The following is a 16708-nucleotide window of genomic DNA, read 5'->3' on the forward strand; positions in this document are numbered from 1 at the left end:
ATCCTGTGCTCTGGTATAAAAAAAACTATTGGGGGAATTTATTATCGGTCGCCAAAGCAAAATTCATTCGCAATCAGTTCGCAATGCGTTGCCTTTGCAAACACTTTGCCCCTCATGCAAAAGTAGGATATCGATCGCAAATTTTACAGTTTGTAAAAATATTTAACTAAACTCCAGAGCAGGTGTTAAAGGTTCACAATGCGCAATTAAGATTCGCAATGCAATAAAAGCCTAACAAATAGTATTACATTGCGACATGCTTATTTTTATTGACAACATTTTGCTATTTACATTTCCCCCGATAACTATGACCCCTTGTACTTTATGTTACATATGGGGTTGTGCATTCACTTTTTCACACGTGGTGTCTTAATGTTGCCTTTATTGTTTGCAGAATATTGACAATATTTAACTCAGTCTCCCTGCAGAGCATGACCTCCCCTCCCAAACAGCACAACCCTCAATACTGTCATGTTTGCACAAGAAGTTGTAAAAATCTTTATATTTAGACAGAGAAAATATCAACAATAGTCTTGAAAAAAATTCAGCAACTTTTTTTATTAAAAACAGTTGCTTTTATGAAGATGTCTGCACAACATGTTTGTTCCGTACTACACCGTGGAAATAAACGACAGAAATCATTGTAAAGCCTCAGTTTATGTTAAGATTTATTGAGAAGAGTTATGTATTACTGGTTGCAGATCATTAGCACTGCTTTATATCACTTAAAGATACATTTCCTAGAGTATGTATAGCATCAGAAAGGTTTTCCTTCAAAATATTCCAGATCAAAGGCAATATCCAGAAATCTCCTGAGTTCTACATGATGAGTGTTCTTATTTCCAGTGGCTGGAGCTGCTGCTGGGTCCCGACCAACGTACCTAAAGAAACAGCAAAAACCCCAGTGACAAAGCTGCAAGTAATCCAAATTAGTCACAAAATACAAAATGTACAAATAGTGTGCTGGGCCATGTCCAATTTCTGTGTAAAATATACATGCTACCTGCACTCTTAATTGAGGATATTCCTTTAGTGTCTGGCATTCAACTGCCAAATTGCTGTAGGCTCCAATATTTTTTTTAAGCATAACACTGGCACATTACTTTCAGTTTTTCATTTGAAAAATGTAAAGATCATCTAACGCCCTGAAGAATTTGGCTTGGAGTTTAATGAGAAGTTCCATGCACTTCTACAATTTACTTTACTTTCCCTATTTTAGAAATTATAGGCACTGCCAATTAATTTTGGGCTACTTACATAAAGCGGCTGTCCTGTCAGGATGCTTTGCTAGTGGCCCAAGGCTTGTTCACCTTTAACTTAACTCTTAGTATGATGTAGAGAGTGATATTCTGAGACAATGTGCAATTGGTTTTCACTTTTTATTTGTTGTTTTAGAGTTATTTAGCTTTTTATTCAGCAGAAAAGTTGCTTAGAATTGGCCATTCTATAACAAAACAAGTTTAGTTTAAAGATGAACCATCCCTTTCAACATGCAGGTGGCTTTACCAATGAGAACATGCTGAATATCCAGTACTTTATTTTACAGCTAGATGGAGGGAACAGCATGGCACAGCAAGTGACAATGCCGCTTCAAGTTGGTTCCTGTCAGTCACCTAACATGGACCCGTTATTTTGACTCACTTACTCATGCATCAATTACTCACTGATGAAACTCTGCCAATGCAAAGCTTCTTCATTTCTTCTAGCAGCACTGGAACATAATCCTTCTAGTTTGTTTGTAACTACAAACACTTTGACTACATTCCAAAGAAATGCCTATGTTACATAGTTAAATTGGGTTGAAAAAAGACAAGGTCCATCAAGTTCAACCCTTCCAAATGAAAACCCAGCATCCATACACACACCCCTCCCTACTTTTAATTAAATTCTATATACCCATACCTATACTAACTATAGAGTTTAGTATCACAATAGCCTTTGATATTATGTCTGTCCAAAAAATCATCCAAGCCATTCTTAAAGGCATTAACTGAATCAGCCATCACAACATCACCTGGCAGTGCATTCCACAACCTCACTGTCCTGAATGTGAAGAACCCCCTACATTGCTTCAAATGAAAGTTCTTTTCTTCTAGTCTAAAGGGGTGGCCACTGGTACGGTGATCCACTTTATGGGTAAAAAGGTCCCCTGCTATTTGTCTATATTGTCCTCTAATGTACTTGTAAAGTGTAATCATGTCCCCTCGCAAGTGCCTTTTTTCCAGAGAAAACAACCCCAACCTTGACAGTCTACACTCATAATTTAAGTCTTTCATCCCTCTAACCAATTTAGTTGCATGTTTCTGCACTCTCTCCAGCTCATTTATATCCCTCTTAAGGACTGGAGTCCAAAACTGCACTGCATACTCCAGATGAGGCCTTACCAGGGACCTATAAAGAGGCATAATTATGTTTTCATCCCTTGAGTTAATGCCCTTTTTTATGCAAGACAGAACTTTATTTGCTTTAGTAGCCACAGAATGACACTGCCCAGAATTAGACAACTTGTTATCTACAAAACCCCTAGATCCTTCTCATTTAGGGAAACTCCCAACACACCATTTAGTGTATAACTTGCATTTATATTATTTTTGCCAAAGTGCATAACCTTGCATTTATCAACATTGAACTTCATTTTCCAGTTTGCTGCCCAGTTTTCCAACTTAGACAAATCACTCTGCAAAATGGCAGCATCCTGCATGGAACCTATAGTTCTGCACAATTTAGTATCATCTGCAAAATTAGATATAGTAATTTCAATGCCCACCTCCAGGTCATTAATAAACAAGTTGCAAAGCAAGGGACCTAGTACAGAACCCTGTGGTACGCCACTAACAACACTGGTCCAATTAGAAAATGTTCCATTTACCACCACTCTTTGTAGTCTATCTTTTAGCCAGTTCTCTATCCAGATACAAATACTATGTTCCAGGCCAATATTCCTTAATTTAACCAGTAACCTTTTGTGTGGCACTGTATCAAATGCTTTAGCAAAGTCTAAGTAAATCACATCCACTGTATGTGGCAACCATATAGTTGTGTACAACTCTCACAGTGAAGAACAGGGATCATCATTTTCATTATCATTTATTTATATAGCGCCAACAAGATACACAGTGCTTTTTGGGTTGGGGCCTAAGATAAACACAGACATATAAAATGATGTGCATTGCCAGCAGTAAGTGACTTGCTGAGTAACTACATTGCAGGAATCTTTCCACAAACACTTGCTATTCTGACTAGGAGTTACCTGTAGTAGTCATTTAATATCTTTTATTGTTTATGACAGGACAACTTCTCATAGTCAATAGTGATAAAGCTGTGAACAGTGTTTATGCAATAAGGCGAGGCTTCAACTCTCTAAACTGCTACAGTTGATACATTAGTTGCTATACTTCCATTAGCAGCACCTTCAGCCCCTACTAAGTGTGTTTTCTCTGAACTAAAACATTGCTGCCACTAACGTATCAGATCAGTTTGTCTGTACAAGTAAAGTCTTCAAGAAATGAGAGCGACTCATGCTTCAAGTTGTATCACTGCAGTAAGTCAAAATGAATTCATTTTTAGAAGATGAAAAAAATATTAATTAAAACTAAGTAAACCACATGATTTAAGTCTTGTGAACAACCCCTTAAATTGTTACCCATATGAAGTAAAAATGAAACACATCACACTGTTGTGAAGGCAGCTGTAAATCAGCAATTCCTCTCATTATTATTATTGGGAAAATTAACCTGTAAACCTATAAACTACTCCCATTCCAGTACAGGATTGCAACCCTTGTACAGGTACGCAATCCGGCATGCTTGGATTCGGGGGTTTCTGGATAAGGGATCTTTCTGTAATTTGGATCAGCATACCTTAAATCTGCAAAATTCTTTAAACATTAAATAAACTCAATAGAACTAATTTACCACCAATTTGGCCTTTTCTAAAGTAAAACTGACATTCCTTACATGGAAACCTTTATCTATAAAAATTCCGAATCACGAGACGACCATCTACCATAGTCCATTAAAGGAGAAACAAACCATTGCTACTTAAATCCCCTACATAGACCCCCCTCCCTAGCCTAGGTGCTACCTTTGCTAAATGCCCCTAACGCTTTACTTACCCCTCGGTGCAGATTCTGTCCAGCGGAGTTCACGGGTGCCATCTTCAGCCTCCCCGGTAATCTTTGGGTCTTCTTCCGGCACTTCAGCAATTTCCATGACTTTTGGCACAGTGAAACAGCAAATTGCTCCAACTGCACATACGCTAATAAGGCACTTACATCATGAAGATTACCAAAGAGAAGAAGATGGCTGCCGTGAAATCCACTGGACAGAATCTGCACCAAGGGGTAAAGAGGTAGGGGCATTTAGCGAAGGTAGCACCTAGGTTGGGGGGGGAGCAGGGAGGGGGGTCTATGTAGGGAACGGGACTTTAGTAGCAAGGGTTTAATTCTCCTTTAATGGACTATGGTAGAGCGTAGTCTCGTAATTCGGAATTTTTATAGATAAAGGTTTCCATGTAAGGAATGTCAGTTTTACTTTAGAAAAGGCCAAATATGTGCTTACATCATAAAAAGATATGGAGCTGCACATCATTTATATACAGGTATGGAGCTGAATATTATATCAGCACAGATTTGTTCCTTTCTGAAGTAAAACTGATACTATGAGACACCTTGATTACAAATGGCTCAATCTCAGCTTTATTACTTCTGCAGCTTTCTTACGATTCCCAGACCTTTGAACAAGGGAGGGGATTCAAGGTCATTCCTCGCATTGCAGAGTGCATAATAATTCCCTAGTTATCCTAGTAAAGGCATGCTGAAACTGTATAAGTTTGTTTAGGGCGCTTTGTAAGTATGGCTCATTTACTATCATACTGTGCAAGGTGCATGTATTATGGAGTATTGACATACAGGTACTACAAATGCATATCAAAAACATTAACTCTCTAAGTGGCACAGCCACAGTTATCTATATAAACTATATGTTCTAAAGAAGCTTACTGCAGATTTTATAAATGAAATATGTTACTGCTATTCTTTCTCAACCTCTACATTTTTACGTGGTGAAGTCAAATGACTTAGTTCCATATTAAATGGCTTTCAGTTTTAGTATGGGCGAAGAGTATATGAACTGTCTAAGTGCAAACCAATGAAAAACAAAAGATAGAGAGATAAATGACTTTACAGCAGGACTTAGAAGGTAATTAAGAATGATTGAGGCCTGACTCCATTAGAATAATGGATGCTTAGGCAAGACAAACTGCAAGTTGAGTCGTAAATATAGCAAGAGCAGAATAATTACACAGTTAAATGTTAGTATTCCTGTTAGGCAAAAAGAAAGTGAAAATAAAAATGCAAAAGTGCAATGTTCTGTTAAATCCAATACCACCCAGAGGTCAACTCCCAAGACAATATAAGGAAAGGTTACAGGGGTAGTTCACCTTTATGTTAACTCTAAGTATGTTATAAAATGGCTAATTCTAAGCAACTTTTCAATTTATCTACACTTTTTCGTTTCTATAATTTTTGAATAATTGTCCTTCTTCTGAATTTCCAGCTTTCAAATGGGAATCAGTGACCCCATCTAAAAAACCAAAAAGGCTACAAATTTATTGTTACTGCTCATTTTTATTACTCATCTTTCTATTCATGCCATCTCCTATTCATATTCCACAAAGTAGGAACCTAGCAACCAGATTGCTAAAATGTAAAACTGAAGAGCAGCTGGAAAAAAAGCTAAATAACTCAGAAACCACAAATAATAAAAAACTAAAAAACTATTGCAAATTGTTTTAGAATACCACTCTCTACATCATACTAAAAGTTAAACTAAAAGTGAACAACCCCTTTAAAGGCTTTCAGAGGGAAAAACATCAGAAGAAGTTTCATTATTTTCACTTTATATTGAAATGAACTATGTTTACGTGTTGACAAGTACAATATGAACTGCTTGGGCCACAATCAAATAAATATTAAAAACTATGGCATTTACATTTACACCCTAACAGTTTATATTCACAGAGCTATGTGAATCCCTATGCAGAACAAATGTGATGGATCTAAATACTCTGCTTGATGTATAATTAATGCAAACACCATGCGGAGAAGAAACAGCTCAGGACTCCACTGGTGATGTTTCGCCATTCTACTCAACACTGATTCATATAATAATTAGTTGTGTTGAACAGAACAGAATTAGAAAAAAAATAAGCAATTTCTGACGAATCACCGTGTTTTTATATTGTAGAAAAAATATTCTCCATTGATTGTTTTACTTTGTGGTCACAAACTTCATACATCCGATATGTGCTGGCTAAAGTGACATGTATAGTGTTCTTGTTTACGTTTATTTTTATTTATTTTTTTACATCAGGTTCTTGTGACTTTTTTTACATCAGGTTCTTGTGACTTGTCTGATTGTCTGGTTCATGGCATAAATTATGGAATTCTGTGTAATCTGGTCATTAGGGATGCACCGAATCCAGGATTTGGTTCAGGACTCAGCCAAGATTCTGCCTGACCGAACCAAATACAAATCCGAAAAATCATGTGACTTTTAGTCACACAAACTTGGAATTCAAAAATGTCTAAACCACATGCTATGAATGTGGTTCTTTACCCCCCTTCCCACTATAATTTGCATATGCAAATTAGGAGTTGGATTCGGTCATTCCTAAAATTGTGGATATGGTGCATCCCTACTGGTCATGCATACATTTTCTCAGTTGTCAACATGGACTCAAAACTCAAGGTGTAGTCAAAACTCGATGTGTAGTCAAGTTAGTGAAATAAAAGTTAAAGTGGCCAACGTTTACACCCCAGATATAGCCAGCTTATTTTATTGAGTCACTTCCATCACAGGGTGAAGGGCAAGCATGTGATCTTTCCACGCCTAACTCCGTCAAAGCTTGCATCAGTATGTCAAATGTCTTTTTATGTTTACCAGAGGGTTGGACAGGTTAGGGCCAACCCTCTGCCTCTAGAAACAGGTCATGGGCAAGTGCCGAATTCAACACCACCCAGCCACTCCCCAACATCTCCAAATCCTCTCCACTCCACTGCAAGTCCCACTAGAACCAGGCCAGAGCTTATTTATATACCCATGCTCGGCATGCACCCTCCGGTATATAATTTGGGATGGCACGACATGGCAGGTTGGTACAGTATGGGTCAAAATTTTTTGAACACCTGCACAACACCATTGCAAGCATAATGTGCTGACATATTGGCATTTTTTGCAATTGGCAACTAGCATACTCTATTGCGTACATTCGCCAGTGAATTTTCCCGATACAATTGTATTGTGGAAAATACGCAGGTGAATTTGCACCATAAAGCAATGGCATTTGTTGGAAAGCATGGAGGATATGCTATAGTTGCAGCTGTACTTTTATTTTGACAGCCTGGACCTGGCAAAAAATTGTGGTGGCTCTCTCATCATATTGCCTGAATTTGTTGCACTTGAATTTTAATAAACTACTGAGGTCATGGCAAATTTACATTTTGCCAAAAATATACCAGATTTTAACTTTAGCCTCATTAATAAATATATCCCTTTATGTTAGACTCATTTTAACTCCGCTTACCAAACAGGCCTTGCATGGTTTAGGATGGTGAGAAAACGTGCTTTAACATAGTCATAATATCCCATGTTTTTGTGTTCTTCTTGGCACCAAACCAGTTCTGAGGTGGCATACTTCTCAGCTTCTTGCTTCACCAAATCAAAAGGGAACGGGGAGATCTGTATGATAAAACAGAACGGAGAAAAAGAGTTACAAGCTCCTATTAAAGTTTTTACTTGCCCAAAAATGTGTTTGTATAAGCTGATAGGTTAAAGGGGATCTATCGAAAGGAAAATGTCATCTCTTAGCGTGTTTTATACATCACATGGACCAATTCTGCAAAATAAACTTTAAAAATGTCAAAATTCAATTAAAAAAATACCATTTGCAGGGGCTCTTCTGTTCTTGCTTTACATTCTCTCTCTTGGTGACCTCATCACATCCTTGTCCCAGGGGGCCACAAAAATTTTGTTGTACGGGGCCCCGTGATTTCTAATGGCGGCCCTGTCTCTACCCATCACATCATTACTGTCATTCAGAGCCCTTCATTCTTCTGCTTCTCTCTATATATCAGTTCTCTTTCACTTATACACCCTCCTGGGCTTTGTGCTCAACTAAGGACAATCTACTGACCATACAGCTCACCAAAACAGTCGCTTATAAAACCTTTCTTGCATCAGGAAAGCTATTACACTAACACTTTTCTCTAAGATCCTTATAAACCATCTTCTAGTCCAAGCTATTTTCTTGTCTTTCCCTGCAGCAACAAACCCTTGACCTTTGCACTTTTAAGTCAGCCCTTTTCGTCTCCTTTTCCTAATAGATTATAAGCTCTTTGTGGCAGGGACCTCTTCCCAAAAGTGTATTGAAACACCAAAAGAGACAAAAAATTAAACCTTTTCTAAACCTATCATCATATTGTCTTTGCCTGCTATTTATAATTTGGCCATAAAAGTATCTGTTGATGTTTCTACATTACCTATCTGATCCACCATGTCCCTATATGGGGGGGGGTGCCATATTTGTGCAGCCATAGTCTATTAGCATTAGAAACTCTAACGGACAGCTTGAGAAGGGACAGTCAGGTTGTCAGATTTAGGAACTTCAAGTAACAATAAGTTACAAAAGCAGCCCTATCGGTGAAAAATTATCAACATGGCCTATAGATAACTTTTAATACGAGTAATATTTGAAGAGTTTCTTCAGGGGGTAATTTATCAAAGGTCGAAGAGTTTTTTAGATCTCAAATGAACTTGAATGAACTCACAACTTGAATAGTTTCTATTTAAAGATAAAACTCCAAAATGCTAATCAGCGAGTTCGGGGATAACAACACTCGGAAAAATCTTAAACATCATTAAGGCTTTTAACATCTTCCAATGGTAAAAGGTACCTCTGCCATTGACTTATACATGACCTCAACAGGTTTTAGATGGTGTATTCAATCTATTTCCAGGGCTGGGGTATCAAAAATCTCGAAAAATTCAAGTTATTTTGTAAAAACCTTGAGAAATGCAATTTTTTTTTTTTTAAACCAAAAATTTGATTTTTGACTCCAAAATAACCTCAAAAACTTGAATTTTTCATGGAGAATACAACTCATACCTTAATAAATCTGACCCTAAGGGGCCGATTCACAAAGGGTCGAATATCGAGGGTTAATTAACCCTCGATATTCGACTGGGAATTAAAATCCTTCGATATCGAAGTCGAAGGATTTTAGCGCAAATAGTGCGATTGAAGGATTACTCCTTCGATCGAACGATAAAATCCTTCGAATGAACGATAAAATCCTTCGAATCGAACGATAAAATCCTTCTAATCGAACGATAAAATCCTTCGAATCGAACGATAAAATCCTTCGAATCGAACGATAAAATCCTTCAAATCGAACGATTCTAAGGATTTTAATCCAACGATCAAAGGAAAAACTTAGGAAAGCCTATGGGGACCTTCCCCATAGGCTAACATTGAGTTCGGTAGCTTTTAGATGGCGAACTAGGGGGTCGAAGTTTTTTCTTAAAGAGACAGTACTTCAACTATCGAATGGTCGAATAGTCGAACAATTTTTAGTTCGAATCCTTTTATTCGAAGTCGTACTCGAAGGTCGAAGTAGCCCATTCGATGGTCGAAGTAGCCCAAAAAACACTTCGAAATTCTTAGTTTTTTTACTTCGAATCCTTCACTCGAAGTTAGTGAATCGGCCCCTTAGTGTCAGTAACATTTAAGCACAGATTATCTATTTTTACTGTATAGCATATAATAACTGTACCCCTGTTTGTTTTCACGCCTTGTAAAGAGCTGCATACATTTGTGGTGCTATATAAATACTTACATACATATATACATATGAGCATGTCTGTTTACCATGCATGTGTGACATCAAGCTTTCAGTGCAGCCACACACTCATGCTATTCTTATTGGGCTGGGAACACAAGGAGACAAACGCTCAGTGACAGTTTTCATTTAGTGGGGACGCATGCATTCTGGAAGTTATATTACACAATGGGTCCATACGATTTAGAAAACACACAGAGATTAGAATTCTTTGCCTTTAGATGCCCTTTAGTAATTGGGGTGATGGTGAACCATTTTGCAATATTAACCATCAACAAGAAAGGTCCAAGGGAAATAGCAAACAAAGGTTATAAAGCAGATCTAAAAATCTAGAAGTTAAGTGTCCATAGGTGTCATTCTTGTCATAAAGTTACAGTAATTAACCCTTGCACATGTAAGTGGAGCACTCTGACAGAGTGCATGGATTCTCAGGACCACTATACAGACAACAATATGGTGCAGCTTATGAGAATTGAGCAGACATTATAAAGCAAAGGTTTAAGGCATGGGTCCCCAACCTTTTTTAACCGTGAGCCACATTCAGATGTAAAAAGAGTTGGGGAGCAACACAAGCATGAAAAAGTCCCTGGTGTGCCAAATCAGGACTATGATTGGGTATCTGGTAGCCCCTATGTGGACTGGCAGCCTACTGGAGATTCTGTTTGGCAGTACACCTGATTTTTATGTAACCAAACCTTGCCTCCAAACTGGGAATTCAAAAATAAGCACCTGTTTTGAGGCCACTTGGAGCAACATCCAAGGAGTTGGGGAGCAACAAGGTTGGGGATCACTGGTTTAAGGGCAGATTCTGTAGATGATACATCATGTATTTGCGGTCATAAATCTGCTGCATTGCCAGAAAAGTAAAGCAGCCCTAAAGCTAGTCATATATGCAATGATATAGATGGACAATCTGATCTAATGTAATCTTTATTGACTGCTGGTGCATGTTTGGGATACTTAGAATACAGTACAGAGAGACTATCCTATTATGAAAAAAAAATCTAAAACTATAAAACATGGAGACAGTTTTAAAAGTTACTAAGAGTAGTTCATTCTATAACTGAAAGTTATAGAAACTATACTGAACGTTAACCATAAGATGAAGTATCCCTTTAAAATCTGGTTTGCAGATAACTCTGAACAGCAAGCCTAGAACGATTAGTTCGTTAAATCGGGTTGAAAAAAGACAAAGTCCATCAAGTTTAACCCCTCCAGATGAAAACCCAGCATTCATACACACACCCCTCTAAACTTTTTACACATAAATGATATATACCCATATCTATACTAACTATAGAGTTTTTCGTGCCAAGAGTAAATATGGTTGCTGAAAGATATAAATTCCGCCAACGTGGACAACGTAATGGCGAATCCACAGACCAATTTGTAGAAGCTTTGAGAAAGCTGGTTGATAACTGTGAGTTTGGGAATCTAACAGATGAAATGCAAGAGATAGTGGAAAAACAAACTCACCTCGCATTAGAGAGAGACTGCTCCTAGAGCATGATTTAACCCTTGCAAAGGCTATTAACAGTTGCTAGCCAAATTGAAACAGCAGTGGCAGAGGCTAAAACTCTTAGTCAGGGAACTGCTGGGAATGAACAGATTGTGAATTCAGCACTGTGGCCTAATAATGCACAGTCACAGGCAAAATACAGTGCTAAGGAAAGGGATTCACCTACACTGCAAAACCGTGAAGCAAATACAATACTGTGCCTACAAAATCATCTACTGCTGACATTGTGAAACGTCAACAAGCCAAAAGGCAAGGCTTATACTGACAGAAAACGTGGTGCAAGAGAAGTACACTTTCAACCTGGATCTTTAGTCAGAATTAAGAAACCAGGAATACCGAAACAAGGACAATCTAAATTTACTACACCACTTGAAGTGAGATGCCAGCGAGGACCATACCCATATGAACTATGGAAGCATATGGAATGCAAGTCATCTTGCTCCTGTTAGATATGACTTTGGAGAAGCTCCATATGATGGACATTTTCCTACTCCTGATGCCAACTTCAATAGGCCTGAAGAAGTGAACCGTTAAGGTGTACCGAGAGAATCAGAAAACTACCTGCATGGACCAAGGATGATGTGAATAATGTATATTATTGCTTTAAAATGCATACTGTTTAATGTTGCTGTTTATTATAGTGGTCCAAATGCTTTCCTACTATAGGGGGGGAATATGTGGTGTTCATGCAAATAGCCTGTAGATGTCACTGTGCTCAGACTTATCTGTGCATACTTTCTGTCAGCTTAAAAGTGAAAGCTTACTGTTGTGTAATGCCTGCATGACTCTGCTAAAAAAGCACTGTTATACTCTACTCATCCTCGGCTACCCAAAACATAACAAAACTACCAAAAAAGGGATGGGAACTATGACATGCAGTTGTCCATGAAAGGAAAATTACGGTAAGTATGATACAATTTCCCCTTTTGCTCCACAAAAAGATACCTGGCCAAGTATAATCTGTTCCAGATAAAACTCTACAGGTGAACAGAGAAACACCTTGTAGAAAATCTGTGAACTCTTTCTTCAGAGGAAATGGACTGCCAGAGAAAAGGAAGAAACGGGACTCTTTAGAGGCAGAACCAATGATATGGAGTGTGAAGCCACCATGGCATTTCCACCTGAAAGGAGACAACTACCTCCACTGAAAGAGAAGTTGAAAAAGAAGTAGATAGAGACCCAGAGTAACACTTCTCCAGAGTCACACTCCAACTACTTACCAGCGCAGTAAACACAAGTGCTCAGAAGCTCAAACAGCTCAAAAGCATGGTACCTGCAAAAGATGACTTAGTAGGGGAAAGAAACATTCCATCACTAGTATTCTACATGTCCTAGATATGTTGAACACTACAGATAAATAGCATTGACTAGTGTAGTTCCCGGACTCTTCGATACTAAAGTCTACAGGGCACATAAGGAACCTGTATTTGTCCTGGACCATAACCCATGCACCCTATCAATGAAAGGTCCATAGAGTGACTCGGGAGACGGACTGCCGCCACTGCGGGCATACCTTACCTGTCATGTGAGGTATCTAGGAGCATACAGCAGCCTAGGGAATCTTCCTGTGCGGGTTGAAATTGTTCTCATCATTAGCTCATGATCCTCTGCCAAACAAGTCTGGATATTAAAGATTTGCATGCCCTATGGAGTAGACATTGTAACAGAAATACATGCAGATATGCATAACCTTGCCAGGATACAGTCCTCTTGAGCCTTCAAGGATGTGACCTGGACATAATTGAAGTTATAATATCCCATAAATTTGGCCTAGAACCAAAATCTGTTTGGCATGCTCCAACGAGTCTACTAAATAGGAAGGAATTAACTATTCCAGGAAGTATAACTAACCAATACAATACTGCTAAAGATTAATTACTAGACTATTCTTAAGTATCCAAGATCAGAATTAATCTAGGTATGGGGATATGTATGTGGGGATAGAATTATCCACCTATTATTCTGGAATAGAACACCCCTACTACCTATACTAGAATGTCCAAGACTATAGTTAGACATGCCATAACCAGGGCCATTCCTAAAGGCAGACACTGCATACTTGGTCCAGAAAGTACAATTTCAATAAGACAACTTTTGTAAACATCCTGTCCTGATGATACCCTATAGGATACCAACCCTAACTAGCCAGGCCAGTCTATGGTAGTCTGAAAAGCAAGTCACAAAGTAGCATAGACTTAAGAAAAAATCCTGCATGCCATGATTGCATGCCTCCTGTCATCAATAAGGGTTATCATGACCAAAAGAATAATTTGTTATAATGACCCCGTGAAAACCGGGGGTTTTTTTTTGTTTTTGTTTTCTTTTTACAGCCACATTGATGGTGTGTAACAAATTTTACAGCCAGCTTTATATGGCAACCATTAATATAATATGGCCCATGAGTATACCCTAAGTGAGCTGATTGGTCCCCTATTGTGCTTGAGGCAAGCTGGATAGGTCTGTGCTATGGTACATCTCATAGCAAGGCTTCTAAAACACTGAGACCATAGTGAACCCAGTGCATACAAAGTAACTAAATTTGCTGCTAAAACTAAAAGACTGCTGTGTCTACTGTCTTCTGGACTGAGGTCAGATAATGAGTTTAACCCCCATAGCCAAGGTAAGAGATCCTGATGAATATCATACCAGTTATGTGAATAGGCCTTGGTTTAGCATCAGAACATACAGAGCCTTTGCCGCTCCCAAGGAGTAATAAGTTATCCGGCCAAGACTCAGGCTGTGTCAGTATTGGAATCCTTGCTGAATCCATATCCATATATACATTCACAATAATATCTGGATTCCATATACATATACCCATATCTAATATATATGCATACATAAATATATGCACAGATATAACTACACACACACAAATACCCATACATGTATACACACATATACAAGCACCTATTCTGCCCAAGACCTACCCTATTGCAAAAGGCAAGAAACAATATATCACTCTTTTTCAAAAAAAGAATGCATAAAGTCCAGTCATAGGCACTTATTCTAATTAGTGACTTCCCTATGGCTGATTGGTACCGCTCAACCAGCCAACAAGTCTGAATGTAAGAACTATGGACCAAATATACCCCAATGGTTGTGGCCTGCAAGTCAGCTGTTATAATGCTGCAATTGTATAACCTGCTGCTTGACTGCTGACTGCTGAGTGCACAGGTGCCGTATAGCCGTTTGCATTTAACCAGAACTGGCCACTACTCTCAAACCAGTGTATACAGATACCTATATTGATCTATGTGCTTCACAAGTATATAATCCTATATGCCACATAGCCTTTGTATAAGTCAGAATTGGCATCAGCCAATCCATTTAGACCAGATATATGTTTACATCAGTTACCACCTTTAATGCATCTATAATTTATATATTGGTTGGATCATACTTACCGTGGCACTGTCCCGTAAGCTCTTATTGACTGCTGTATATAAGTGTATAACACTTATCCCCAGCATAGCTGCTGCATTTAAATAAGCTTATACTGCATATACCTGACTTGGATCCCGCATTTAAGCCAGTCTTAGTTTCTACATTGTTCAAGTGTATGATACGGAAATGACTTGCTTGCAAGAGTAATCCCTGCTTATAACTTGACTCAAATGTTATATAAAACAAACATGACATGGGGTCAATGGAACAGTGATCTATGTTACCATGCTTACATACCAACCTGGAGGCTGTATAGGCACCCTCTGGAAAGTGCCTTAATCCTTCCCACACCAATCACTGAGCTGTTTAACTCATACCTTAAGTTTGGTTGTTATATTAATTGGTGTCTAAACCAGAAAAATGTATAACATGTACATTTATATTTGGTTATTGTCTTAACCAGTCCCAAAGCCACTGGAAGCATATACCTTGGTTGTAATATTAAACAGTGGCAGGACCAAAGAAATGTATAATATGTCCATTTATATTTGGATACTAAAGCCAGGTCAAAAACCACTGTAATGATTCCATATATACATACAGTTTGGTTGTAATATTGAACAGTAGCAGGACCACAGAAATGTATAACATGTACATTCATATCTGGTTATTACAGACAGCCCCAGAACCACTGAAATGTTTCCACATATATATACAGTTTGGTTGAAACTTCTAGGCTAGCTAAACTCAGAAAGCAGATATAAAAGTACATGTTAATTTAACTAACAACTTTATAATAACAGAGTTTTAACACATAATCTTACCTGATGCTTCTGAAAATCACTCTGAACTGCTAAGGGAAGGAGTGGGAGGGGAATCTACATGCTCATTAACTGCACTTGACACTGACCTCCAGAGTAATTATCTAATTACCTACAGCTGCTGTTCACAGAACCTGCAGACCCACCTTGTCTGCTCAAAAAACATACAGATCAGTATAGAAAATGCAAATTAACCCAGCATTACATTAGCATTGCTCATAGAACGTACAGAACAGCTACCGTTCCCCCAATGGCCTGGTCCATCCATTCTTAAGAGTTAAGAGACTCCAGCATCAGGATGGCGTTCCCTTAACTGCTAGTAGAACAAAGGCCCCAGGTTTTTTTTTTGTTACCTACACCTTGGGAAAGACTTGTGAGGGAGGCAGCTGGCTCTGAAACCGAAATTCCTCCAGAAAAAGAAAAGAAAATAATTCCCCACAGGCCAGGATTTGTGGAAAGGCCACCTAGGCCTGGGCCTAGGGCGGCAGGATTTTAGGGGGGCGGCATGCTGCCCAACCACACCCACATTGGTTCAAAAACACTGGAGATGCACTGGAGATACAATCATTTTTTAAATTTCCCGTGCACCAATCTCCATTTCTCCTGTTCCCCTGGAGGGGACAGGGGCAACGAACGGTAGTGGGCCTAGGGGCGTCCACTATGTAAATCCGGCCCTGATTCCCCAGGGGAAAAGGAGAAGGAGGACATAAGGTTCAAGCCGCTAACTAAACATTCTGCTTACCCCACTCCCTAAGGCAAACCTGGGATTCCAACAGATTACCTCCCTCTCCCATCTGTAAAAATCCTAAGGGGTGTAGGGGCCATACACCCCAATGCTGCTGGATGCATTTTAGACATGCCCAGGTAGGCACACGGATGGGGGACATAGCACTTGCCGCCAGACAGGTTATAATCAGGCCGGTAAGGCAAAGGGCAAACCAGTGATATAAGCCACAGTAATACTGTGCCTACCTCATCCAGATGATGAATACTTCATACATGAGGTTAAGTGCTTAGGGGGAAAAAGATCACAAAGACCAAAACCTCAGTCCCTAGGACGCTTTCCAGCAAGCCCTAATGCTT

At 38.8% G+C, this 16708-nt stretch overlaps 1 protein-coding gene across 1 annotated transcript in view; it reads right to left on the reverse strand.

Moving 5' to 3' along the window:
* Positions 1-533: 533 nt before the first annotated feature.
* Positions 534-16708, reverse strand: part of ogdhl.L (oxoglutarate dehydrogenase like L homeolog) — a 154175-nt gene continuing 138000 nt past the window's right edge. Inside the window, 2 exon segments of the mRNA NM_001094077.1 lie at positions 534-881; positions 7585-7739. Of these exon segments, the coding sequence (NP_001087546.1) occupies positions 758-881; positions 7585-7739 (279 nt within the window). The 3' untranslated portion in view covers positions 534-757.

The sequence above is a fragment of the Xenopus laevis genome, chromosome 7L (assembly GCF_017654675.1).
Source record: "Xenopus laevis strain J_2021 chromosome 7L, Xenopus_laevis_v10.1, whole genome shotgun sequence".
NCBI classification, from domain to species: Eukaryota; Metazoa; Chordata; class Amphibia; order Anura; family Pipidae; genus Xenopus; species Xenopus laevis.